At 45.1% G+C, this 27283-nt stretch overlaps 1 protein-coding gene and 2 non-coding genes across 3 annotated transcripts; 2 read left to right on the forward strand and 1 right to left on the reverse strand.

The window, feature by feature from the left end:
* Positions 1-1042: 1042 nt before the first annotated feature.
* Positions 1043-1115, forward strand: TRNAK-UUU (transfer RNA lysine (anticodon UUU)). Its single transcript has one exon. It is a non-coding gene; the product is annotated as a tRNA-Lys (tRNA).
* A 239-nt stretch (positions 1116-1354) lies between these two features.
* On the reverse strand, positions 1355-1427 carry TRNAK-UUU (transfer RNA lysine (anticodon UUU)). Its single transcript has one exon. It is a non-coding gene; the product is annotated as a tRNA-Lys (tRNA).
* Positions 1428-1736: 309 nt separating this feature from the next.
* Positions 1737-27142, forward strand: MDM4 (MDM4 regulator of p53). Its single transcript, XM_074925337.1, has 11 exons — positions 1737-1884; positions 8304-8410; positions 11061-11135; positions 12557-12690; positions 13148-13197; positions 16058-16119; positions 16889-16985; positions 18368-18528; positions 19057-19191; positions 19937-20017; positions 21796-27142. Exons 2-11 carry the CDS (start codon positions 8336-8338, stop codon positions 22348-22350), a joined length of 1425 nt encoding a protein of 474 aa, XP_074781438.1. The 5' UTR covers positions 1737-1884; positions 8304-8335; the 3' UTR covers positions 22351-27142.
* The last annotated feature ends 141 nt before the right edge of the window (positions 27143-27283 follow it).

Here is a 27283-nt window from a genome sequence, read left to right on the forward strand (position 1 = left end):
GGTTGGGGGGAAGAGAGCGAGGGCAGAGAGCGGCTGCACAAGCACATTGTGGGCGACAGATGTGCCGGAGCCATCGCAGCGGTGGCTGTAATTTGTTTTTGCAGGCAGCTGGCCCTGCCAGGCGCGAGCAGACGGGGGTAATCTTCACCTCCGCAAGCCCAGCGCCATGCCGGAGAGCCGCGAGCCACGCGGGGTCACGGCCTGCGCGTTGGGTTTGGCGGTGGCAGCCTCGGGAGAGCCCCAGCATTGGGGACGGGGGAGGTTGTGGCAGGATTTTCCCCCAACGCCGTGCACTGAGGGGGGAAAAGGGGGGATTTGGGGGTCCCCTGGTGCAGCTGGGCACCCCCAGGCCTCAATCTCCCATCAGGGCCTTGATGGAAAAATGGCCCCGAGCAGCCGCACGTCACCTGCAGACCCCGACGGGCTGCACCCACCCTGCGACCTCCGACGGGAATCGTCACCCACGGGGTGGGGGGCTGGAGAAATCCCACTCGTTCACCCCCACCACCCCAGCATCCCATCCCGGGATGGATTATTCCCTGTGGGTTTCTCCTCTTTCCACTTCACCTTCTGAAGCACTCCGGGGGTTCTCCAGCGCTGACCCCCCCCCGAGGGGGGGGCGAGGCGGGTGGAGCCCCCAGACCCTCCTCTGCAGGGCACCCCAGTCTGCCCACAGCCCCCCAGTTTCCAATAGCAGAATAGAGAACTTAATCAACACCAGTGTGATGTCGGTGATTAAATACCCGAATAGAATTTTCTAAGAATATGAGTTTTATAAAACTCAGGGAATAATTATATGTTAAGTAACGACAGAACCCTGCAACCAGCTGCGCTGCTACGAGCTCATCCGTAAAATCTCAGACCGAGACCGCCTGGGCCACAAAGTTCAATAATTATTGATCTTGAAATAATACTTCGTTGTTTTGCGTGTCAGAAGGTAGAGGTTTGGGTAAGATGAACAGAAATTAGAGGAGATGAACCGCGACCCCCCCGCGGCGCGCGGGCAGCGGGATGTACGGGCAGGGCAGGCAGCGCTGTCAGAGCCCGGATAGCTCAGTCGGTAGAGCATCAGACTTTTAATCTGAGGGTCCAGGGTTCAAGTCCCTGTTCGGGCGGAAAATTTAATTCTTTTTTTTTTTTCTTTTCTCTCCAACTCTCTCGTGGTGTTTTTTGGTTTTGTGTGTTGGTTTTTTTTTTTTTTTAATTTCTCTGCTAGGGTTGCTGGTGGCCGCAACCGGGATTCCTCCCGGCGGGAAGAGCGGTTTCTGCCCCGTCTGTAAAATGCTTTTTAGAGAAAACACACACCAAAAAAAAAAAAAAAAATCGAAAAAAAAAAAAAAGAAGAAAGTTAGCCCGCCCGAACAGGGACTTGAACCCTGGACCCTCAGATTAAAAGTCTGATGCTCTACCGACTGAGCTATCCGGGCTCTGCAGACACAGTCTCCGCGCCGTCCTTATCACTCTGCGCCGCGGCGGGCTGGGTGCGGGGGGGCCGGGGGGGGCTCGCACCGGGCCGGAGGGTCCGGCCGGGCGGGCGAAGGCCCGGGAGGAGCGGGGGTGCAGCTCGGGACCGTGGGAAGCGGCTCCGGGGAAGCGGCTCCGGGTTGCACCGGGCTGGGGGTGAGGCCACACGTGGTCTTCCCGCTCGGTCCTCCACCGCCAGGGGGCGGGCGCGCTCCCGGTCCTCTCTAGGGGCAGCTTCCGGTTCCGCTCTATGGCGCGGTGCCGCAGCCATGTTGCCTGCGAGGGGAAGTGGCGGCCCGGAGCCCCGCTAAGATGGTGGAGAGGAGCTCTCGGGGGGTGTAGGGGGCTCGTCCCCCCGTCCGACCCCCTCCCCTCACCCCGGGCTGCAGGGTGACCTGGGGCCCATGGAGCAGCTCTAGGGTGAGCCCGCTGCGGGAGGCCGGGGCTCGGGGGCGCAGCGCTGCGGTACCGAGCGGGCCGGGCCGGGGGAAGCGAGGAGGGCGGCGGGGGCCGGGCTGAAGGGGGCTGAGGAGCCAAGAGCGAGGTGCGGGGCGGGATCCGGCAGAAGGCTGCCCCCCCCTTTCTCACCGCCGCGGTGCCGTGGGACGGGGCCTGGGGGAGCGGGAGCTTCGCTCTTGGCTTCAGACCCCGAGGGGTTGTGCGTGGGCATTTATAGGCGGAGGGGCGGGTACTGTGTCTTATCTTGAAAGTATTTCTGCTTGAAAATGATCTTCAGGGGCAGGGAGAAAAAAAAAAAAGCGCGTCAAAACCAAGATCCAAACTTTCCCGTTTGACTGAAGAAATCGTGTTTCAGTGGCATCATCCTGCTGAGTACAGCGGTGCTGTGCACCATGTGCTGCGTTGTGCTGGAAGCACAGCAAGGGCTCTCTGAGGTCACGCCCCGAGAGCCCTGCCACTGCCATTCAGAAACATGCTTCCAAACTTTGCCTGTTACTCTAATTATATTTCGTGCTGAACACCTTGAAGGACAGCGTACTGTTGTCTGACGGCTTATGGTTTGCAGTTAGCTGATGCTTATACCGTCTGTTCCAGTAATAAAAGGAGATGCAACAAGTGTTTCGGCATTATTGCATCTTTTGCAGAGCACGCTTTTTTACTTTCTAATCAGCGTACCTGATAGTTTTCTGCAGCGTTGATAACTTTTAAAGTTTCGGAGAAGTGTGGAAGGGGCCTGTCTACAGCAGAGCGCTGACTGTTGCTGTGTGTCATCTTTTACACCATGATTTTAACCTTAAACGGTGCCGTGCTTTTCTAGGGCAAAACAGTGCCCGAGGCTGTGCAGTTTAACGGTTGGAAGTAGCTGCTCTGCTGGGTACAATATTAACAACAAGGAAGTATTTTCAGGGAGGGATTGGTATCTTAAAGATCAGCTGTTTAACGAGTGTTTCACACCCGTTAAACAGATGGATTTTAAAAGATGATCCCTAGTTTCTAGGCTGATCAGTTTTGACGCGTGCTGTCTGGGGTAGTGCAGAATTTCGGTCCGTGATGCTCACTGGGTTAGAAAGAGCTGAAACAAACTTAAAACTACCTAAGACTTAAATTTGACAGAAGCAGAGTTTCATAGGCTCAAATGATGAACTTTTGGAGAAGATCTAACAAGTGAGATTGAAAGGGCCACTGAAATACGAACCCAATGCTGTTCTAAGAATTTGGATTTGTTTCTGCTCTGGTATCTGTTCATTTAACGCTCTCCAGCAGCCCCAGGTTACTGGGGAGGTGGCCCTGCTCCAAGCAGGGCGGTGTCGACTGTTTCTGCCAGGTAGGTCAGGGGCCAAGCACCACCCTGCGTTACACCTATTGCTAGGAGACTGCGTGGGAAATGTCCTGATCGAAAAGGGTTAAAACTCTCATCCCAAGTGCCTGCTTCAGAAGTGCGCTGTGGACCTTGCATGGCAAACAGATGTGTAATAATAGGACTTGGAGCGAATGCCTGTATATTTAGGAGCTGTGCAAAAGCACCTAGATGTTCACCAGTCCGCAGACTAGCAAGTGGAGCTTCACGCAGCTAGTCCTGCTGCGATTAAAATAAGAGCTTTTTTCTCCTTTTTTTTTTTTTTTTTTTCCGCTGTGAAAAAATAGGTCATTATTAGCTTCAGTTTGACTCCTAAGTTCTAAAGTACTGGGCTCAGCACTGAAGAGACAGGAACAGTCAGGATGGTTATACAGCCCTTATCTGGTGAAGAAGCTTGTTTTCGTGATCGAATGACTTCTTCCTCCATGGTTGAATGTGTTAAAATAGTGATACTGGTTTGATATTCCCTTACAGAAGTATCTGCTGTTAGTAAAACTGACCCCAAGAAAAGCCCAATTTAGTCTGTTGAAACAGAGGTAAATAGAAACCAGGGGGTGTGCAGTGGGGTGGAAGTGCTGCCCCGTTGGGGACATCACCAGCAACAAATACTGTCAGCCAACAGCTGATTTAGGGAGATTTGCCAGTCTGCTTTTTTTTTTTTAATTGAAACAATCAGTTTTGTTCTTCCTCCTACTTAACATGTTTTGCAATAAAAAGTGTTGCATAACGTTTGTAGAACATTTGTTAACTGCTAACGTTGATCTCAGGTTGGGTAATTTTGGTGCGTTACTGGCAGGCCTGTGGGGAGCAGCACACAGCTTGTGGCAGATGCATTGTGTTAGAGACAAAACTCATACCAGGTGAAATTCAGAATGAAAATGTTTGTTGTATTAGAAGGTCTGGATTTTACTCCAGAGCAGCTGCCAAAAAGGAACTCTTTAAAATCAGTGTTTCGGCTAAATGTTAAAAATAGTAGCCCTGCCTTTTGCTGCCGTAAGTAATGCATTGTAGGCCTTCTCCGTAGTGAAGTTACGCTTTTCTCTGGATACTTGTCCTAGCAGAGGATATTTTTCCTGATTGAATGCCAAGGCAATATCAAGGCAATGAATTAGAGCACTTAACTGAGCACAGGACAGCAAAAATTGAAGTCAAGCAGTCTATAAAGTGTGAAATGTGTTAAATCATGTAATTCACAGCTCAGTTTTCTTTCCTGCTGCTGCCACTTCCCAGCCAGAAGCCCCCCAGGTAACCAGCCAGCACTTGCAAGGTCTCCTGAAGTAAAATCGTGAGGAGGCAGCGCTTGGGAGGTGGCAGTGGAAGAGCAGCTTGGATGTTCCCTCAGCTGGCATTGCGCAGCTCTCAAAGGATGTGTACGGACTTGTTGGGAACAGCGGACTTTGGGAACAGCGATGGGATCGGGTGAAATGTACGGCCCAAAGCAAGGTGGAAGCCCTGGGACAGCATCGATGGAGCTAAGGATGTAGCAAGGTGTGGTTTACTGGGAGGAGTAGTGGTGGTGCTGTCCCAGGCCGGGTGAGATAGGTGGGCAGAAAGACTTGCAGGTGTGAAAATTCACAGGGGCTTCCACAGATAGGGACAAACGTAAGGAGTTCTGAATCATTTGTCAGATTAGTGCTTGTTTAAAGCCTCCCTTCCAGGGCTGCTCTCTACATGATACTGCAAGTTTGTGTTCAGTAGAAATTTTATTTGAAAGCATGAAAAAGGATGATGCTGAGGGCAAGACTTAAACATCAGACCTTAACCCACCGTTGAAGTGAGCCGTTGCACTCACAGATACACCGAACAAGGTCTAGTTTACACTCCCTGCTGTGTTTTTGCTTTGCACAGGAGTTAGAAACTGTATTCTTTCCTTAAAAGGAGACTTTACAACAAAAAGTGAACTTGAATTGGAAGTTTAGCTTCAGCTTTTCAGACACTGCTGTCAAAAGTCGGTGCACTGTATGCTTGCACTCTCTTCTGGATCCATTAATAAGATCTTTTGTCTCAAGCCCCCTTTTTTTTTTTTAAGCATCAAAAGCGGGGGGGGGGGGGATAATTTCTTAAGAAAAGGAACTTTTACTCACAAAACATGCAGATGACTTGTTCCTGTAGTGTGCATGACCATATAAAGTGTTCAAGTGGAAAAAAAATGGTTAGTTCATGACTCTCTTGTGATTCATGGCTTCCTCAGAGTCACTACTCTGGCCCAGTGTCATTTTTTTATATATGAAGCTCCAGAGGTATAGAGGGGAACAGCAGTAACTTTCGCTGGTGCTTTGTTTGGTTGGCTGCAAATTAGTTTAGACACTTCAGGGTTGCGAGGTAAAATAGTTGGCATAAAATAGGTGGGAAAATAGTTGCAGGGGGAAGTTGAATAGGGCTCACACTGAGCAAAAAGCTTCTCGGTTCTCCAGGAATTTCCACCATTTGGGTTTCTGGCCAGCCTCTGTACAGAGGGTGGTAAAATATGTGAGATTTTTCTGTCTTGGCAGGACAATGACTGGTGGCTGCCTCCATAAATCTTGTGGGTATCTGCAGCCTGGACATGTTTTAGAGCTTGCATGCTTGTGAAGGTAGCATTGAGTAATCCCAAAATCAATTTATAATCAAAGGAAGTTGGGATTACTAAGAATCAAATTTACGAGAAATGTGATTTATCTGTGAAGACGGGAGGCAAGGCACTAACCTGCCTGCCTTTCTCTAATAAACCCAGAACTGAAACAACTGAAGTGATCTTTAGTTGATTCTCTTAACCCAGGACTAGCGGGATCCCTTTCCAGGAATGCAGGGTGGAGAGGAAATCCACTGCTGTCTCCCTTTTTGACTGTTTATCACATCAACTCAAGCTCTTATCACAAGCTGATGTATTTAGTGACTCCCTCTCCTGACTAAATAAGTTGGCGGCAGGAGCGGTTTTTGAAAGAGCGACTCAGAGCCCAGAGCATCAGCAGGACTGGGAGCCCAGCCAGGCGTGGCAGAGCTCCTGGGGAGGCTTCACTGAGCACCCCCGGGGCTGCTGGAGCTGCTCTTGAGCACAAGGACCCCCAGAATCTTCTTGGCAGGAGCAAAGGGACTCTCTGGGAAACCGAGGTGGCAGCTGGCCCATCCTAGTGATACTCTTTTAGCAGTGAAGTTCAAGCGTGGTAAGTTTGTCTGGAGCTAGTACAAAGTACAGCTCTGCTTACAAAGTGTAAAGGATCCTGTGGGCAGTTCGTGTTGCAGTGTGCTTGGCATTATCAAGTAGAAAACTGAGTTAAATTTTAAGACTCTGATAACATGGAACTGGGTTTAGCTGTTGTAAGTCACTTATTTTGAATTACAACCTAGATCTTGTCACTATGTCATTTACCAAACTGTAATAAGCAAGCTTTCCTAAGTATTTAGAGATATTTTTGATCTTTGGGAATGATTTTATTCCTGATAGTGCCTTACTTCAGATAAATGTAACGCTGTAAGAACTATCAGAAGCCTCTAACAAAATAATTTTAAATCCCTTTTATTAGATAGGGCAGGGGAGGGATAGGGGTTGAATGGTTACCAGTGGTCAGTAACCTGAATTGGTGCTAAAGCTCAGATTTTTGCCATTACTGAGGTTTCTGCACTGCCTGCTAGATAGATGTTCAGCCTGTTTTGTCTACATTTGAGATGTTTGGTTACATTCCTCGGGGATAAGTCTGGTTATTTTGCTAGCGTTCACTTTTTAATATAATCATACTGACTCACATTCCTTATAACTGATGTAGTAGTAACAAATTCATGTACTGTATCTGGAAAATTCTGTGAAATAATTTAGGTGTTGCTTTGAAAGTTTTTTAGCTTCACATTTTCAAATAGAATTTAAACTACTGCATGGGTTAGAAGTTGACACTTCTTCCAGATTCCAGTGAAAACTTTCCCAAAGTTGACTCTGCTGAGGGAAATTCAGGAGCCAGTCTTTATACTTCATCTCATGTTCTAGCCTTAAGTTTACAAAAATGGCAGTTGCTGAACTTGTTTCCGTATTGCCTACAGAAATGCAACCAGATTCACATTGAAATGGAGATTTTATTGTAACTAGGTCCAGGGACACACACAACGATTTTACAGGTATATTGAACTGAGCTTTAGTGCTGAGACTAACGTGAAGACTTAAGTTCCTTGTCCAGCAGGTTCAATTTTTTTTTTTTTTTCCAGTGGCTTGATAATTTACACCATCCTTTGTCTTTATATTTAAAGAAGTTTTCAAACCTGTTGTGTGGGGCAGATGAAACTGAATTGTGCTGTGAACATGAGTCATTACAGATTATTCTGCATATGAAGCTGTGCTCTTTGGGTGGATACTGAAACTGATAGGGCTTGACAAATTCAAATCGCTGCAGGACTTCCCCTTTTGTTCCTTTCCAGGAAAGGATCGTTTCACCTCCTTACTCCATAATGCCGTTAAAATTAGTTAATTTAGAGCCTGCATCTAGTCATTTGGGATGAAGGCTGCAGCAGCTTTGGCAGGTTTTCAGCTCTTGGATAAGGTGGGGAATGTGTTAATCATTGCCATCAGCACTGACTACTCTTCCTTTTGGGTAATCAGGGGGGGTATTGTCCTGTGAAGATTTCCATTGTGGTTGATTGTGACTCAGTTTCTATTTCCCCACCTCTGACTCAAGGACTTCACCATGTTAAGAGTTTACCAGGGGCCCGATGGAGGCTGGCAGGTCCCCAAGTTCCTCACCGTGTTGTGCCACTTCAGAGACGGGCAGAGCCAAAGCACCCTCAGTGCCACAGCAGGTCTGTCCCAGTTCTCACACGGCTGTTTGTCAGGCACTGGGCATCTGCATGCAGCTTGGGTAGGACAAAGCAGACCCGTTTGGACAGAGAGAGTGAGCTTTGGACAAAGCAGGTGACATTAGCATTATACAGCAGTCAGTTAAGATATGCATGCAGGGCTAATTTTAAACGCTGGTTTCCTGAAGCTTCTAAGAAGTGGAAGTAGTTAAACTCAAGATCAGGTTTCTCAGTTTAACTGGTCCATGAACCTTCTCATTTATAGGTTTGTGCTGTAAACAGCTAATCACTGCCACAATGACATCTTCAAGCTCTGCCCAGCATCCCCCAGCTGAGAACGCCTGCAGAACCGCACTCAGACAAGTTAACCAGGTAAGTCTCTCTCCCACTTACCTTCCCTGCTTTTTCCTCGCTAAAGGAGTGATTCCTTCCATCAAATCAAAGCTCTCCCAAGTACGTTTAAGTAAGAAAAATTTAGCCTAATGGAGTAGGGCTTTTATCCTGAGTTGTGTTAGCTTTCACTATCAGATCAATGGTTTATGAATGTTTTAAGACGGAGGAGGGGAAAAAGCAGTTAAAACTGGCCACACAAGAAACTGTATAATGCACATTGTATAATGTAAATTTTTGTACTGGACCTGTACTTGAAGTTTTCCACGTACAGCATTCCTCCTAGTGCTGGACACTGACTTGTATCAAAGCTTTATAAGCTTGTGTGCTGAACTCTGTCTAGTCAATAATGCATCCCCGTGCCTTTTTTGGAGTCAATTTACGTACGTATTGAACGTGTTGTTCTCCCCTTATCAACTATTTCTAGAATGTCCCTGGAACAAAAGGTAGTTGTAGCTGCCAGCCAAGGCCAACATGGCCTGTGTGTGTTTTGAGTATGGCTCAATACCATGTTGACAGCCAGTCGCAGAAGAGACATTTGCAAACAATAACAGTAGAAATCTAGTCTAAAAAAAAATCAGAAAGGTTTCTCTAAGCCAGGCATCCAGCCTTCAGAGCCAATCCATTGTAAAAAGCATCTCCACAATATGAGGGGATGGGGCAGGAGTAGAAATAAGCTGATGGGAAGCTGAGCGAGCCTCCCGTTTGAGGCTTAATTTAGAAGCTTTGAAATGTAGCCAAGTTCTGTACAGAGCTGATGTATATGCTTATTTATTTGATTCACTCTGCATTTTAAAAAAAAAAAAGTAAATAGGCTCTGATATTAGTAGCAAAATATTGATTGTCAACACTCGGTGTCCTAAGCAGTGTGGAATAAACACTTCCATTTTGGCTGTACTGTGGTAGCTAGGGGCCCATTTTAAAATAATCACGCTGACTAGGTTACTTCTTTAATCAGAGAGCGCTGTATAAGAAGTTACTTCAAAATCCATTTGAGAGTGGTCATTAGAGAAATGAATGAATGTAAACACATAATTTCATCTTATTAAAACCCATGTGCTGATACAAGCACTTATTTCAGTTGTGCTGAGCTTTTTTATAGTGAAAAGGCTGTTTTTGAGAAAGAGACTCGGGGCTGGACATGAGCTGTTCTGTTCGAGCTTGAAAATGCTTTTAACAAATATAATAATGAGAAAACAGGCAGACCAGACGTGTTCAGAGGTGGGGTTTTTTGCAATATTAGAAAACAGTGGAACAAATACCATGATACTGGTGGTAGCTGAGTGATAAACTACATTAATGACAAGCAACAAAAACCTGCTCTCCTTCCTTACCTTGTGTAGGAAAATGGTGCTGCTGCAGCTCAAGCTGTCTCCTGGGGAGATGTTCTAGGGCTGCAACCAGGCTCTGCTTTTTTGAGAAGGGAAAGGGAGATTGCAATTGCTTTTATATAGGCAGAAAGTAGGGCTGGCCGTGAGACACAGGTGGACCCACCTAACACTGGTAGGTGAAGATCTTTACTAGCTAGCACAGATTACATGCCTTGAGAGGATAAACCTTGTGCAGAGGAAACAGCAGAGCACGTCACGTGCTGGGGACTGGACTTTCTGTCCTGTGACAGACTGAAATACCTCGCTGTATTGGCGTCTGATAGACAAGGAGAACAGCGAAAGAGATTCAGTGTGGGAAACGTGCATTCCAACATTGTACACAATTGTGGAGCTTTCAGAGAAGAGTGAGGGCTTGCTGACATTTTTAGGGAACGCAAGGCATCAGATCATGTGGTGGCACTCTCCTAGGAATTGTTAAAAATCTCGTGGAATAGATGAAGTAGCAGCGTAGGGGGGGGAAGTAGCTATTTAAAACTCGGTGCTGTTTTATATGGCATCATCTATCTCATCTGCTACTCGAAGCTCCTTGGGGGTGTGGGTGAGACCTAAAGGGGTTGTGGAGCAGTTGCATCATTCCCGGGGTGCTTTGTATTTTATAAAGATTTTGGTGGATGACTGAGATCCACAGAAAATACGGGTTCTGATCCTTGGTGTTAATTAACTACACCTTGTGTTTAATGCAATCTTATTATTATGTGCTTGTTCGTGGATCCTAATAAATCTGAGGTCTGTAGAGAGCAGGCCTGATTTGTTCACTGCACCAATTGAGAAGATTCAGGCCATCCGAATGCACCATCACTGCTCCTGAATACATGACTCAGTACTTTTGATCGGTTGCTGCCTGGGACTGAGTTTCCAATCTTCCCCTCACAGGATGAATGACATCAAAGTTAATGGGACAGTGTGAGTGATTAAAGCCTTTAGAGCTGACTGCCCAAATTCCTTGTTTGTTTGGGTTTTTTTTTGTCTGGCATTTGAGTCAGAATGACTGTGCTGATTTCCAGTCCTTCTAACTTCTTTTTAAGCATTTGTCCATGCAGATCACTTGTAAAAAAGAATACCAGCCCTCAGCAGGTTAGCCTGAGGCAAGCGGTGTTTCCCCACGGCCTCCATCTCCAACCAGGGTTGTCAGCTCTGTGCTTGGTGTGAAGTATTGCACGGGTTGACTTGGGGCAACTTGGGTTTGTCAGCTGTGATCTGCAGGCGTGCATTCAAACAAAACCCTGTGCTTTGTGTTTTAGCTGCGACCCAAACCGCCGCTTCTGAAGATTCTGCAGGTTGCGGGCGCCCAAGGTGAAACCTTCACGCTGAAGGAGGTGGGCTCAGTTTCTAGGCACTGAAATTGTGCCTGTCCCTGGTTGTTTGGGAGGTGGCCCTTTGTGGGGAAGGGATGGGACTGGCTATTATTTTTTTTCTGTACTTCTAAACCCTATCTGTGCAAAAGGGATACTTTACCCGTGATTTGATTGATCATAAATTGTCTTAAGAGCTCCTGGAGGAATTGGAATATGAGTGTGAAATATTAAAGAGAATTAATTATCCTGGAAAATCAGAAACCTCTATAGAGAAAGGAGAGATGGGATAGCCACATTCCTGAGAGAACGCAGGAGGTACTGTTCAGTTGTCTTGCTCTCTGCTTAGTGCATGCAAGCCTTAAAAATTGGATTCCAGTTGATATTTTTCTTTTAAATTTCCTTTGAAATGGCTTGTCAGCTAAACCTAAGAGACCCTGTGAATTCATTTATTTTAAGATTAAAATGCAATATGTGTACAAGATTAAAAAAATGACACTGACTGTGATTTACAAGAGTATCCTGTCTGCAAAAAATTAAATGCAGTGGTTTTTCATTATGAATGTGTCAAATATTCCAGCAGAGCCCTGTGACTTATTTTAAACACTTATGCATTTAAATAACTTATTTAGCTTCTAAAAATTTTTGCAAAAACAAATTGAATGGTTTAAATGGGAAGAGTTGAGTATTAAATGCAGGTTACTTGTATAGATTAACATTTTAACTCAGTTAAGTCAGGCTTTTCTGCAGTGAATGGAGTACTGATAGCAACTTTTTGGTGACACTGTCATCCAGGAGAGTTGCTTTGGTGGGCAGTGGAGGGGTGGAACCTGCCTATATTGTGCTTAATGTGCTTTGCTTTCTCCTCTTGTAACTTTGGATTCCTCGCTGTAGCTGGCAGTGTCCCCTAGCTCTCAGAGGACGTTTCCTCCCCACCCTTCTTTGTGATACTAATGCACTTATTTTTGCATCTTGCAAACTGAGCGACAGCACTGTAAGTGTGGTCATTCTTTAGTAATAGCTTATTCTCTTAACTGTGGATGCCTTCTGCCTCCTCCACACCTATTTCCTTCTCCTCTTTACTCCACATGAACAGCAGCAGTCTCCGTCTGCAGCCCTCACTGAGATGAGTGCTGTCCCCCACGTCGTGGTTCATTTTAATGTGGGATAGCAGAGTGACTGCTGTTGTCCATCTTCAACTCAGTTTTCCTTCTTGTCGAGGGTTAATAGTTACAAACCTTACAGCAGTATGGCAAAGCATAACTCCCCCTTGGTTGGGAGGCACGGACGAGTTGCAGATGTGCATAAAAAGCAGGTGCTCTTTGACTTGCACTGTATGGGGGGGTAGCAGGAGGCAAGTATCATAAACTAAAGCATATTTCCAGGGTCTTTGGTGCTTTGGTTTCAGCTGCAGACATGGCTAATGGTATGGTATGTGTCCACAGGTCATGCATTACCTAGGACAGTATATAATGGTGAGGCAGCTATATGACAAAAGACAGCAACACATGGTCTATTGTGGAGGCGATCAGCTGGGAGAACTGCTGGGGCTGGAGAGCTTCTCTGTAAAAGACCCAAGGTAGGAAAAAGTCACCTTTAACGTATGTTGTATTATAGTGGTTGCTGAGACAGGAGACTCCTGGTGTCACTTTCTGTTCTCTGTCACATAAACCTCCGTGAATACCAAGTGCCCTGCTCAGTGCCTTATTGGTAATGCATTTGACAACTCTGAGTTGAGCTCCTTTGTTCTGAAAAGCCAGTTCTGAATGGTCCAGGCAGTGAGCTGCTTGAGGTGACATCTTTTTCTCCTTTCTTTTTCTGCATCTTCTCAGGCCCTTGTTCTCATACTTAAGCAAAAAATCGCATCCTTTAGTTAAGTTCTAAGCTAGACTTCTCTGTAGCAAGCATTTAGGAGTGGCAGAAAAACCCCACTGCAGTTCCCCAGTGTCTCTCTGGATAATAAAAAGGAATTTCTGTCCTTGGTTTAAAAGGGTGATGCTGTTTGTGGGTATTAACTGCTGCCTTCTTTCCCACAGCCCAGTCTATGACATGTTGAAACGGAACCTGACTGCTGCTGCAATGGCAGGTAGGTTTGTCACAGTATGGGCAAGTATATTCAAATGTAGTGTTGATGTAACTTGGGTAAGTAATGATACTCAGAAAAGAGAAATGTTTCTGAAGTTGGAACAAACTACTAATGAAGGCTTTGACAAGACAATCTCTGAGTATGTGTCTTTCCTGTGTGTCCACCATCAGTAGCTGTGATAGGAAATCAGTTAGCTGTTTGAGTAACGGGGCCAAACCTCGGAGCAGCAGAAACATTGTCTGGAAGCACGTTGACAGAGCTGAATACTGTGGATGTATAAATCAACATGGCTAAAGTATCCCATCCAAATCATTATTGATTTCTCAGCCTTTTCTCAGTTTCATAGCATGCTGTGACTTCTTGCTCTCACTTCGTTTCATAGTCTTGAGATTGAATATGAGTGCTGGAAACTCAGCCCAGTTTTGCAAGCCAAAGATGTCTGGGCTTTAATCGAACACTTGAACCTTTAAAGGTCACTGTTACTTTCCCAGCTCATAAGAGAAATCAAATCTATCTACATCAAAAGTCCTTCAGTCATAAACTAACATTTATTCTTAAATTAATCTCACTTGATGGCTTCCTTGCAGCCAGTTTCCATTGTACGGCTGGTAATCTTAATTTGAAAAAAAGACTGATGAAGCTACAAGTGTGCAAATCATGAGGGACCTGCACCAGGAGAGCTGTGGAGTCTTGTGCCGTACTTCCTGGGGGTCTCGAAGCAGATAATAATGGACTTAGACTAAGCCCTTATGGAGAACTGGTTTTGCACATGTACATAAAAGCTTGTGCGAGTTCAGAAACTGAGAAAACATGGTCCTGAAGTGCTTAGTCCTCTGCTTTGTGCCATGTATTGGTGCCTCTGAGGTCCCCTTTCTCTTTTTATGTAAAAGCATCTTCCTGAGTGGACTCTCTGTAAACACGTTACCTACAGAATAACTGTGTGAGTGCTGTTTCCCCCGCTGGTGGTGTCCTGGCCTCTTCCCTGTAGGCAGTGTATGTGGAGAGCAAAGGATCCCAGCGGAAAACACTCTCCTCTGCTGCCCTGTCCCCTTCTGTTTGGTGTGTGCGTGTGGCTCTGTGCGTGTGCCTGGGTGTGCGTGTATGGTCCAGTCATGGTGTAACTATTTTTAAACCTGCCAAAGGAAATGCAGTTCCTTTAGGGAGATGATCACTGAGTTATACCACCGTGTCTGCTTGTGTATGTGTGTGACTACAAAACGAAACGAGCTTGGCAGACCAGACCTTTGACAGATGCATAGGAAGGATGACTCTAGGTATGGTTTTTAGCCTTCATCACAACATAGGAATAAGTAGAAGTGCCAGAGGGCTTAAAGAGGTCTTCCGTGTTTTGTAATAGCTGCTTGTATTCATTAGCCAAATCAGTGCTTATCAGCACATCATTTTGCACATTATCTCAGCCACTTCTTTTAAGCACACTTGTAGAAAGACAAGTGACTGCAGTACATCTTGATAATGAAGACTAAGCTCTTACATACTGCTCTTTATCAGATGGAGTCCTTGGCCAGCTTTCACTCCAAGTGTAACTCGCATGAGGTATATTTAGGAATACCTCACTTTATGGACATTTTGTCTAGTATATGTTGGCTTCAAAAAAGGAGCCTTCTGCTAAGTGGAGTGTCTTCTCACACAGCGTTTAAGACTAGTTTCCATTATTTATCAAGTGCGAGAAGGGTAAGTCTTCACCTCTTCTAATGCCCCTGCAGAGCCAAAGCAATTAGAGATGAGCCAGTTGGCCTCTCTTTTCCTTCAGGTATTAAATAATCAGTGGCTGCAGAAGCCTTAGGGTGGTGGAAGGGAAAAAGGGAAAGCTGAACTAACGTATGGAGGGCAAAGAATATAGGGTAGAGCCATGTCATTTTGTGATCCTGTGGTTTGGTCCATTTTATGGACCACTTTGTAGTTCGCTTTTCTGCCTGTAGCAGCAGTTTTCAGTGTCTTCACATCAGTGCCACGATTCATGGTGTGAACAGGACTGTTCCTGTCTGCCTGGCATTCCGCAGGGAATTTCTCCCCTAAATTGAAAGGGGAGCAAGCAGGAGCCATCCTTGCATCTTCTGTTCGCTAGCAAGTCATTCCGTTTAAAGGGTAGGCTTCCTAAATTCAGCTCTCCCATTATGTAGAAAGCTGTCTGTTAATTTGATTGTTCTTGCTATTCAGGTTGGCCTTATAATTAGCTCTTGGGGCCAGTGTAATCGTCTGGATTAAATTGTGCTATGGGTGTACACAGTTCCCCAGGAAAGAGCTTGCTCTTCATGGAATTTTCCCTTCTTTAGTCTAGTCATTGTTCTTTATGTCCACACCCTTTAAGGAAGGCATTTTTTCTGTCTCAGTCTAAGCTGGAAGAGACGGTCTCCTCAGGTATTTATAAAAATCTTACTCTTCTCAGTTCACTTTCTTCAGCATGGACCTGATCCAGCCTTCAAGTGAGAGTCCCCACGCTCTGCCTCCATGCAGACTTCATGTGTAAAGGACCTAGAGCTTGTGATGCCAGGACAGCCTGTAGGAAGAAAAAAAAAAACCCAAACCCAAACGATTTTTCACATTGGTAAGAAGGCTCTTACATACTGTGAGGTTTCTTCAAGCTTCATCTCTAAGGAGGCATAGATTCTGTATTCCATAGGCTAATGCCTCCATACCCACCTAGCAAAGCCTTGGGAATGCTGGAGTCGTGCCTCTAGGAAATGGCCAGCTCGCTGAGGAAGAAAGGGCTCTGTTTCTCTAAAGGGGTACTTAGAGGTCTGCCAAGCCTGGCTCGTTGGTTGCTTGCTGAAGACCCTCTGTGTTGTGAGAATGGTTATTACCAGGGAAGGTTTTTTCTTTTGTTTTACCTGCCATCTAGATGCTGCACAGAATCTCGCAAAGGATCAGAGCGTCGATAAGCCAAGCCAAGACCAGCTGAAGGTAAACCCACTGCCTGGTGGTTTCTTTTGTTGTACAGAGTGCCCCTTCTCTGTACCTGTGCATGGTGGACTGCCAGAACTTTGTGCTGCTTGGCTGCCAGGTCCTCACCTTCCTGAAAAGTTCTTGGGAGTCCACAGAGCAGGGACAGAGTGACCCTTCTCTGTTCTCTTCATAACAGAGTACCAGTCTCTGAGCGCGTTTCTCTGGGGTGTAGCACTTCTAGTCCTCAGTTCCTCCAGTCTGCTCTGTATTCTGTGTCTTTCCCTCCTCTCTCCCATCCCCTCTCTGAGTAGGAATTGCCAAATAATTAAGCTTTCTAAAACGTGTGAACAAGTTTTGTGTTTAGTAGGATTGTTTTCAGAAGCTTTCAGGCAGAATCTGAAACCTAGGAAAAATCTTTGTACATTCAAAACTTGTTTCCAGGTATATTTTGGGATAAGGGTGGTCTGATGTGGGAGGTGTTTGTTCACATTAGGGGCCAGAGAGTCACAAAAATCACAGTTACTGCATTAAAGATGGCAATTTTTGGACTTCTGCCAATCTTAAGGTTTTTCCTAGGTTGCAAGTATATTTTTTGTGCTGATTACAGATGCATTAGCCTTCCTAAAGGGTTATTAATAGTGTGTAGTTTTTGTTCAGAAACTTTTATTTCTCTTCATAACTTCTTGGTCTTGTACTGCAGCTGGTGACTCGGAATGGAAGTGCTACATCCCCTTGTCCCTATAAGCTCTGATAGACTAACATCTCTTTTTTTCCTTCCTTCATGCAGTTTAGCCAGCAAGAAGGTTCTGACATGGGCGTCATGGAGGGTGAAAGCAATTCTTCTGCTTTGACTACCTCAGAGCAAAAATGTGAGAATTATGAAGGTGAGTGCCAGCCCTTCTGCAGTAACACAATGTGTCCAGGCTTTTCCGCTCCTTCTCCAGTGTGACACGTTGAGCTCTGCCTCAGCAAAATGCTGGAGGAGGATGTTGGGAGACTAATAAAAACCTGTTGTGGAATATAATCTTTAAAAATCATCAGGTTATGCTAAAGATTGAGAGAACTGCAAATGTTCGCCAAAGGTATTTTATGATAGACGTGTTTTCAAGCTTGGGTATTTGGTCTCATAAATAAACAAACACTTTGAATAAAATGGCAGGTTAAGCCCCAAAAGCACATCTATCACTAAACAATGCCATGAGAAATCGTACAGACCTTGCTGAAGGGTATTTTAAATGCTGAAATTATACTTGTATCTATTTATCTTCCCAAGGGACTCTCTCCTCTGATTACATAGAACACAGCCTGAGCTGTCTGCAGTCATTACCTGCAAACCAATCAGGGAACTGAATAACAATGACATGTTTTTTTCTATCCAGCTTAAGTGTAGTACAGCTCCTTTGTATGTAGACATTTCCTTTGTTTTAATGTCTGGGGATTTCTCACTGGTTCACTCATATGGATTTCTGATGTTACAGAAGCAATTTTCCTGTTTTTCTACTTTCTATTCTCACGTTGTTCTCATATCAAGGAACCTAATTTGTAAAACCAAATCTTCTTTGCAAGTGTGGGTATTTCCAGATCAAATGAGAGTGGTAGATATTTTCCTGGCTGCATGTACAAAAGAGGTAGAAACAGTCCTTGTCTGTGCCTTTGAAACTCTTGGCACTGAAGAGAGAGAGAGAGAGAGAGATTCAAGGTTATCTTGAAATTCAGAAGCTGAGTTAAGGATCATAGACTAAACTGCATGGGCTAAAAAGGAGGCTGAAGCATGGGGTTACAGAGCATGGATTCTTACCTTCCTGCTTCCTATTTTGAGCTTGGTTTGGGAATTCAGGAGCTCCCATCGCTGGAAATTGGAACTAAATTCAAACCAGTTCTTTCTGCATCTAAAGTTGCTCAGGAAACCTACTCAGTGTTGACTTGGTTTAGAGCTCTGAAAGAAGTGTTTGTGTTTCTGTATTGAGTCTTAAGGTAAAGCTAAAGAGAACGTGTACTGTTACGGAGGCACCGGGATGCTCCTCTGACCTCTGATGGCTGTGCAGTGACTGTTTTGCCAGGTTCACTTGGGTAGATCCACGAGTACCGACGTGCGGCAGATCTGACATCCCAGCACACTCGTACAAACCCCAAAGCTCTGAGCAGTAACTGGCTGTAAGAAGGAGCAAGAAAAGACTTTTAAAATCGAATGGGGCCAAATTTTTCTCTGCTAGTCTCTTAAATAATGTAGGTGTGGCATGACTTAGATTCTACTTGGCTCTTACAGACAAAGACTTAATAGAAAACCTCTCTAAAAGCAAGAAGCCTAAGCTGGACCTAGTGTTTGAGGAATGGGATGTAGCTGGTCTTCCATGGTGGTTTTTAGGCAACCTCAGAAGCAATTACAAGTCCAGAAGTAATGGATCAACAGATATTCAGACTAACCAGGTGTGTAGACATTTTAAATAGGTGTGCTGTATTCTCTTCCTTTCCTCTTTTGGGTTCCAAGTAAATAAAATATTCTTGTTCTTTTTTTCCCCTTCCCACTCCAGGATTTTCAGCCTCTCCCTTGTGTGTTCCTGTCCCAGCCTTTCACATCAGGTGGTTGGTTACCTTTAGTGTTCTTAAATAAACTAGGTGCTCTCTGAAGGCTGTGTTCAGCCCTTGGAGGTCCTTCTGCACTCCAGAGCATTGGTTGTATTTCAGGAGTTGCCCCTCTTCTGGGTTGAACGCTGTTAACGTGGTGCAGCTGGCTGTAGCGTGGTGGCTGGCTGGTGAGGGGAATGAGCAGAGTGCTGCTTGAGAAAAGTTGGGTGTCTTGTGAGAGTAGTGAGCTGCCCCTTTCTCTCCCAGGGGTAGCTGGAGAAGCTGCCCAGGCTGTTAGCGAGGAAAAGGGGAGAGGTGCTCGCTGTGACAGTGGCCGCGGTGCTGCTGCTGCTAACCTGAGCTCTAAGTGGTCTCTTTCTTTTCCAACAGGACATAGACACTGCTGTTGTTTCAGATACTACTGATGACTTGTGGTTCCTCAACGAATCTCCGTCAGATCAGAGCAGTGCTGCAGTCAAGGTAGAAGTGGTTGACTGCGAAGAAGTGAAAGAAGATGACAAAAAGGTAACTCTTTGAACAGCCACAGTGCATGTGTTCCACCCGCTGGCCTGGTTGAATTGAGCTCGTGGTGCTGTGCTGATTTTGAAGGAGCTAGATATGTAACCATCCAGAGTTTAAACTGGTTAGAAAAGGCTGTCACCATTCCATACGTGGGGTGATAGCTTTCCTGTGTAGTCAGTCTCCTTGGGTTTTGGTTTAAATGCATGTATTTTCAAAGCACAAAATTAATTTTAAATGAAAACTCTAGCAGCAACTTTACTGTATTTCTAACCAATATCTGTAAGACTCGTAAATGAAAAACTTGAAGAGGAAAATCTCAGTTTATGTTGTTACCATTCAATGTACTGGATGTTACCATTCAATGGCTGGCTGGAGTCTGCTAGTGGAGGTGGTAGTGAGATTGGTCACGGGTAATTAATCAAATGTGTGTTAAAAGGATTGAGTTCATGATTTCTGGCATGGAAATTAGTAGGACCACTCAGGTGTGTATCTGTTTGTTTGTATGATTCTCGTGTGCATCAGAGGGAGGTATGAGTTGACCACAGGCAAATACAACTGTAAACCAGCCCAGCAACAGTTGTCAACGTCCTGGAATAGATACAGTGCATAAAATGGCTCTTCATGCACTTGTAGAAATGACTTAATTATCATGGCAATTATATAGTCATTTTAGGTTTGGTGCACAGTGCCAGGCACATCAAAACCAGAGATTATTGTGCCCCTCTAACAACATTTCCACTCTTTCCAGGTAACAGAGGATGAATGTGTGCATGACTTGGAGGATTCTCAGTGCTTAAGTGACGACACAGATACAGAAGCTGCATCTGAGGTAGGGATCCTTCAGGTCAGCGTTCCTGCCTTGGAGCGTCCTGCATCCTAACTGTAGTTGGAAAAACTCATCCTACAGTTACTACTGGATCTGGTAGGAGAAGCTGATTCTTCTAAGGGTTTCAGAGGCCAAAAAAGGTGAAAAAATCGAGCCAAAAAAGCTTGCTTTTTTTTTTTTTGTTACCTATGTGAAGGAGTGTAGAGAAGTTGGCTTGACCTGGTCTGGCCCTGACCCCTCAGGGCTCTGATAAATTCTAAACTGGATGGGCAGTGAGCACTGACAGCCCTTGAATGCTCTGACCCACACAGCCCAAAGACACCGAGTTTCTCTCCGGGCCACAGGGCAGTCCTGGAACTTTCATAATTTTGGCCACTTTTTATGGCAATGTGAGAGAATTTATATGTTTTTTAGCTAAGAGGGTTTTTTGACCAGGAGATCAGGCTCCTTTTTTCTACATTGTTCATCCCTTTTGTGCCCAGGTAACGTAATGTCAGCGTGGGCAACCACTGTTATCTTACTCATGATTTAAGTTGTCCCTTCACACACCCAGGAAGAGGATGAAGATTAGGCTCTCAGTTTACAGCATGGTCAGTCTAATGCTATGTGCAGTTAGTATTAGCAATATCCATGCATGTTTTAACTCAGTATTGTCCTCTGAAAGGAAAGCTGGAGTACAGTCCTTGGCAGAGATTGGGAAATCTAAAGTAGGCCCTTTGTAATCACTGAAGTGCTCATACTCCAGAAAAAAACCCCTTGTTAGTGGAAATTTCTGTGTCAGGATCAGGGTTCCACTGAGTCCTCAGTGTCCAGGCCAGCTCTGAAGCTGTCACTTGTTTTGTGGTGGTGTCTGGGATGAGAAGAAAATCCACTTCAGAGATGTTTGTATGGCCTTTGTCAGGAGGAGAGCCTGTCTGCCTGCTGGTATAATGTCGTTGCCCTTGCAGTGCCTCTAAGGGCAGACCACAGCTCTTTTCCCTGTTTAAATGAAAAAACAAGGTGGAAGGAGAATAAGCAGTAATTACTGGGCTGTCACCCCTCCCCACTACCTCATTCCTCTTCTGAATTCCCTCATGATGGATGTGGAGGGACATGAAATTTGTGTTCTTTCATCTGTCCTTTTTGTCTCCCAGGCCTGCAGGCTGCCTTTTGAGGTTTTGTTGTAAGTCACTGAAAGTGTATCGTGATACTCTTTGCAGCTGATGACACCAAAATTTTTTTAGCATAATTTTCTAGACTCTGCATCCTTGACAAATTAGGATGTCCCTGGCATTGGACAGCTGAATCATATAGCTCTGAACTTGGGCAGCTCTTGCCCTTGCTGTGGGGGGTAATCAAGTAAGTTGCTATTAGTTGTGCAGATTGAACAGATGCTAAGTGATTAGTGAATCTGGGAGATACATTCCTGACTGATTCCAGGAGCTCTACCATTGAATTTAGAGTGAGATACTGAAAATTCAATAAAAATTCAATAAAAATTCAAGCACAGCTTGAGAACATTGTATTCTTCCAGAGTGCTGAAGGCTGAGAGGAAGGAAGGACAGATTTTAATGCTTAGGAGATCCGCATCTGTAAAATGCACAGGGGTAGTCAAATTCTCTTTAGGCTTTCTGAGGTGCTGATAAGCAAACTAGCAGTCACGCATTCGCCAGCTTATACTCGGTAATAAATGTCCTTTTTTGATGAAGTTTCTTTGCTGCTTTTCCTATGTAGAGGAAACAAGTTGTATGCAAGAATACGCTAACTTGGTGCTGTTTTTGTCTGCCTCAATCATTCCTCAGGACTGCTGGCAATGCACCAAATGCAAGAAATTTAACTCTCCAGGCAAACGGTACTGTTACCGCTGCTGGGCCTTACGGAAAGACTGGTACTCAGATTGTCCCAAACTGGCTCATTCTCTTTCTCTGTCCAACATTGATGCTATGCAAAACAAAAATGATGATGAAGGGATCGATGTCCCAGACTGCCGGAGGACTATTTCTGCTCCAGTTGGCCAACCCAAAGACCTGTACGTGGTAGAAAACAAATCCCATGTAGATCCCTGCAGCTCTATCGAGTCTTTGGATTTGGCACGAGAATGTGAAAGCAAGAAGTCCCTGTTGCATTTCACTGAGCATAAAAAGGAGGAAGAAATACAGTCTTTAGAGAGTATAAAAAAATTACTAAATCCTTGCTTCTTATGCCATCACAGACCACGGGATGGGAATATTGTCCATGGAAGGACTGCTCACCTTGTGGCCTGTTTCAAATGTGCAAAGATGCTGAAGAAAAAGAGATCACCTTGCCCAGTGTGCAGGAAGGAGATTGAGATGGTGATCAGGATCTTTATGGGGTAGTTGTGCCAGTTCAGGCCTTCTCCACCAAAAGATAGCACAAAGATTTTCTTGCACTCGCACCCTAACTTCAGAGCTCGGCCAGTGAATACCAAAGAGAAACAAGATTCAAATCTGAGCAAGAACACTGAGGAATCTTCTGCAGTAAATTTTCAATGTCCGTCTGAATTAAAGCCCACAGGCAGCAGGGAGTGACTGGCACGTTGGTATCAATGCCCCAGCTTTGAAATTGTCTGAATTTAATATTTTCAGCCCAGTGGTGTCACTAGGATTCGCTGTTCTGACAACTGGTCCTTGAAGAAAAGAAGTTTTGGAAAGAGTTACAATTTTGGCTGTTGGAATGGTGGTCTCCAATAAGTCAAACCCTGTGCAATGCCTTCTAAGGGGGAAGTCTGCATCTGAGATATATATATATCTCTCTATCTATATATCTATATATCTATACATACACGGGACTGGGAAAGAGGGTGGGAAGGAAGGGTAGACAGAGGACTTTGCAATTTAGATAAGCCATTTTTCCAAGGATCAGTTCTCCTGAGGACGGTGAGAAGTAAATAACCTGGCTTCTGATTTTTTTTGTTTGTTTGTTTAATGTAGATTTATTAGATAAAGTAAAGGTCCTCTTGCTCCCAGACTTGAAATAAGTTCTCCCAAACTTTTAATCCATAGCTATCTCAGGTCACGTATCAAACGGCAAAAGAATAGGGTGTTATATATACTTCGCTTTGTTATTGGATCTTCTAATTTCTCTTGATTCTTTTTTTTCCATTTTAGTACAGTTCTGTGTTCTCTTGCATGGCTTTGTGGAGGCCTGTCCAGCTTTAGCTCGGTATCTGTGCCAGCTGGATTAAATTATTATAACAGCTCTGTGCATGCTTCGGGATGTTCTCATAGCTCTGTGCTTACAGCACCATTGCAGCTTCTACCTGCCTCATGTCATGAGGCCAGCCTAGATAGAAGATGCTCACTTTAGAGTGTAGCGTGGCTTTAAAGACAGGATATGGGCCTTTGAGGGGAAAAAATTTAAGTCCTGTAAAACACCAGTTGCAGCCGGTTAGTCTATGGGCTGTGCTTGGTGTTAGGTTTTTTTTTTCATTCACTAATTTTTCTTTTCCTGTGGTTTAATGCTTCAAATCTGTTGGCAGCTTTTATGTTGTCCTTCAGAGCTATGCATGGTTGCTATACTGGCTGTTAAAACTCAGCTAGAACTGGCAGTTGGAAAATGTCTAAACCTGTTCCGAGTTCCTAGAGTGTGCTCACATCTTCTCAGCCTTCCTGCTCTCCAGGGTTTGGAGGGCCTGCAGCACGCAGCAGCAGCAATAATGCCTTCACCTTTCAGGTATACAGGCATTTGAACTCAGTACAGCGTGTAGAATAAACCCCGTTTTGTCATCTTCTCTCTAATTCCCTCTCTAATCTAGAAAGTACACCTGAATAAAAATAAAAGAGAAGGGAGTGCTCATACCTTGGTGCTTCTCTAGGCTCTTTTCCACACTCCTTGTGCTGGCCCAGCCCGAGCAGGTCAGGTGTGTGGTGGAAGGTCCCAGCAAACTGCAATGTCAAAGGTGTTTTTCTGCAAAGATATCAGAGTAGGTGCTATATGCAGTTGCTGCCTGTCACTGCCAAAAGGCAGATCCACCTTCTGTTTTGCATAGCATTGCAATTATTTCTCTGTTGGCTGTCATTTAGACTATTGTTGTTGATTGTTATTTACAGTTTGTATTTTAAAACCGGGAGGGTAGTGCACTATCTGTAAGTCCATGGGAATCAATCCACATGGAAAAGCTGATTTATTGCTCCCTTAACTAAAGGGCTGTTAAGTTGCTGGTGATGCACTTTAATCATGCTAAGATCAGCAGCGTCACTGCCTGGAATCACCAAATGGAGTTCCTGCCAGGTAGTTTCTTCCCTTTTCAGGTAGTTTCTTTCCGTTTAAGGTTCTCGGGCTCAGCAGGGTGCGTTGTGGCACTTTGTGGCACTTCCGAATACTGTGAATTCCCCCTCAAACCGATTGCACCTAAGAACGAAATGTTTTGCTAAAAGCAGTTCTACTGAATTGTTCAGATCCGACCACACTGAAAAGCGTGTAATTTGTGTTGATGACCAAAAAAAAAAAACCAATAGTCAGGAAATAAGTTCCAGTAATGGGATTGAATATCCCTACCAAAATCCTACAGCGATCTGTATGCAGCTTCTATTATTAAATGAAAATTGTTGTCAGTGTGGCAGTTTGTGATAAAAAGCAAGTCTGCAAGATAACTTGCAGTGTGACGATCTTTGTGTCTTCTTGTTCAGTATAACCACGGTGTTTACAACATGCATTTGTCAAGTTTTTCATTCTTTTTTTAACTGAAATCGTTAGTGGACGTCAGAGATCCCAATGTAACAGCTGATTTTCCTTCCTATAGAAGAATAAGCTATGGCAGCGCAAGCACATTGTGTGTAGCTGTAAGTGCCCAAGTTGTGGCTTGGGCTTGGGGGGGTGGGGGGGTGGGGAGGGAGTTTTAGTGCAGGAGAAAGCCAGAAGAATATTATACTGCTTTAACTTAAATCCAAGCCTGAACGCAGTTTGCCAAGAACTGTTCTTCGACACGTTTAAGGAAGTGCAGTCTTGAGTTATGGGTTGAAGAACTAGCTCAAAGCACTCGACTACAATACTTACGTTGCAGCACAGATGAGAATTGGCCAGGCAGTGCTATTACTTTCCTACGGACATGGCAGTTAATGTGGAGTCCTGATTCAGAAACCCCTGTTTTGGAGGAGCTGAGCATTTACCTGAAATAGTGTGAGCTTTGTCGGCGTCTCGTAGCGGCTGACAGTTCTTTTCTCTTACAGTGGTTTTACTATGAAGTGCAATATGAGAGAAGAGGTCCTTAGTAATCTTTAGCAGTCATTGCTGCATGGCTGTTAGGAGAAGCATTGAGCGCAGCTGTCTTTCAGTGCCCAGACTAAAAAGGTTTATATGGTTCACTGTTTGGTTGTGTTTTTGTTTTTTTTTTTTTTTTTTCTCCAGTGACATTGGTTGTGGTTCCTCAGGAACCTGCTGAAGTCACACTGGCACAAGTGTACCTGTAGGTCAGGTTTCATGATCCCTCTGCTTTTCAGCCAGAAGTTTTTGGCACCAGTTATCCCCAGAAGCAGCAGATTTCTTACTTTAGTGGGTATTTAAATACAGTCTGAGAACCGTGATGCTCACAACTGTATAGTCCATTCAGCAACTGTAGTGCTCTGCAGTGTGAAACCATACCTGCATGTGAACTATAGTGACAACCAGAGGTGCACATGTTGCCTTTACTGCCCAAAGTATTTCCATTTTAAGTGCCTCTTCTTGTTACTCAGTGACTCGTTTACTGACACACAGCACATCAGCCTTTTCTTCAGCTCGCTTCAGAAGTCTCAGCGTCCCTCCTCTGCTGAGATGTATTATCGAGCCAGTTTAGCCTAAACAGAGCCGCTACATGAATTACAGAGATCCTTTGGAGCAGCTCCCCAGAGTGCTTATTTCTTCTGAACAGTGAGTGTTTCCACAAAGACTGCGATGAACTTCTTGCCCGTGTTACGTATTGTTTGTGGTGCACGACTGTGGTGGAAACCATAATGTAGCTTGCCAGGGTCTGCTTCATCCTTCTGCATCCAGCATAGATTGTATCTGTTAGGGAGAAGCTGCCCTTGCAGAGAAAAAGTGACTGTTGGACAAACAGGAGTGGAAATGGAGTGGAAACTGGCTCAAAACCCATCGGGGTACCTTGGTTTTGCCTGCTCACACTCTGCCTCTGCTGAGCTTCATCCTCTGGTCCTGGAAGAAAAAACAAAATGCTCTCACTAGAGGCCTTCAGTGAAGGCTGACCCTTTTGGAAGGTGCCAGTGATTGAAGGGAGAGCCAGAGCGCTGGTCTCCATTCTGTCTTTGTAAGCTGAGCAAAACCCCTGGAGGCCTGGGCGTCGGGAAGCAGCCCCAGGATCCTTGAGAAGGAAATAACTGTGAGGCTGTTCTGTCAAGGGCAAGAATGAGACCTACAAATGATAACGGGGATGATAAACTGTGCGTTTGGAACAGCTCCAGAAGCACAGGTGACCTTCAGACAGCCACTTCTGTGCTCTGGAAATCCGTCTGCAGCTATCAGTCTGCAGTGTCTGGAATTTTCCTTGCTCTTTTGAAAAAACAGGCGAGACCCTGCTTGTGGGTACAGGGCAGTGTCTGTCCAGCAGCACCGGTGGGATTCCACACCCCCTGGGCTCACCCCGCACCCCTCTGCACCTTACTCTGAGCGATACAGGCAGCTGTTGTGGTTGCAGCCCCGTTTTTCTGTGCTGTTTTTAACCCCGGTGATGTGCACTTGCTGCTCACACATCTGTGGGGACGCCCCGTGCCTGCCCCCGTCACTGAGCAGGTGCTTCAGGACGGCGCAGCCGGCTGAGCTCGGCGATTATCTTCAGAGTCTCCAACTCCTAGAAAACATAACAGCATCTGAGGATCGCTCTGAGGAGATACTTGAAGAAGGCAGGAACATGTTGTACCTCTGACAAAGATAAAGACTTGCTGTTCTGGAAAGAGTGATTTCCTGCTCCATCTCCCCACCGCTTTCCCTGCAGCCCCTTGTTCTCAGATATATTTTTCTTGTTTAGAAAAACTCCACGACTCGATACACGCCCACACAGTCCCCGCAGTAACGGGCGGGAGCGCTGGCTCAACATCAGTGTGTTTGCACTATTTAAAATAAGGCATGCCTCACAAAATTGATGACCTGTTTTTGTGTCCTGCGCATAATGACTTTAATTAAATTGAGCGCATTCTATGAGAACGTTTATTTTTTTTCATTTGTACTGCGTTTCGGGGGGAAAAAAAAAAAACAAACAACAAAACTTTTAAAGTAAAAGCCTGTTACCAGTTAAGCAGCCTGTGATCTTCCTGCACGCCCACCTTTCCAGGGAGGGGG

This window comes from Athene noctua, chromosome 23, assembly GCF_965140245.1.
Source record: "Athene noctua chromosome 23, bAthNoc1.hap1.1, whole genome shotgun sequence".
Taxonomy (NCBI): domain Eukaryota; kingdom Metazoa; phylum Chordata; class Aves; order Strigiformes; family Strigidae; genus Athene; species Athene noctua.

Excerpts from the sequence above, each read along its gene's own strand:
- MDM4 (XM_074925337.1), top strand. The coding sequence starts at position 8,336 with ATGACATCTTCAAGCTCTGCCCAGCATCCCCCAGCTGAGAACGCCTGC. Across the intron at positions 19,192-19,936 it reads TGAAAGAAGATGACAAAAAG|GTAACAGAGGATGAATGTGT; the intron begins GTAACTCTTTGA and ends CACTCTTTCCAG. Across the intron at positions 20,018-21,795 it reads ATACAGAAGCTGCATCTGAG|GACTGCTGGCAATGCACCAA; the intron begins GTAGGGATCCTT and ends ATCATTCCTCAG.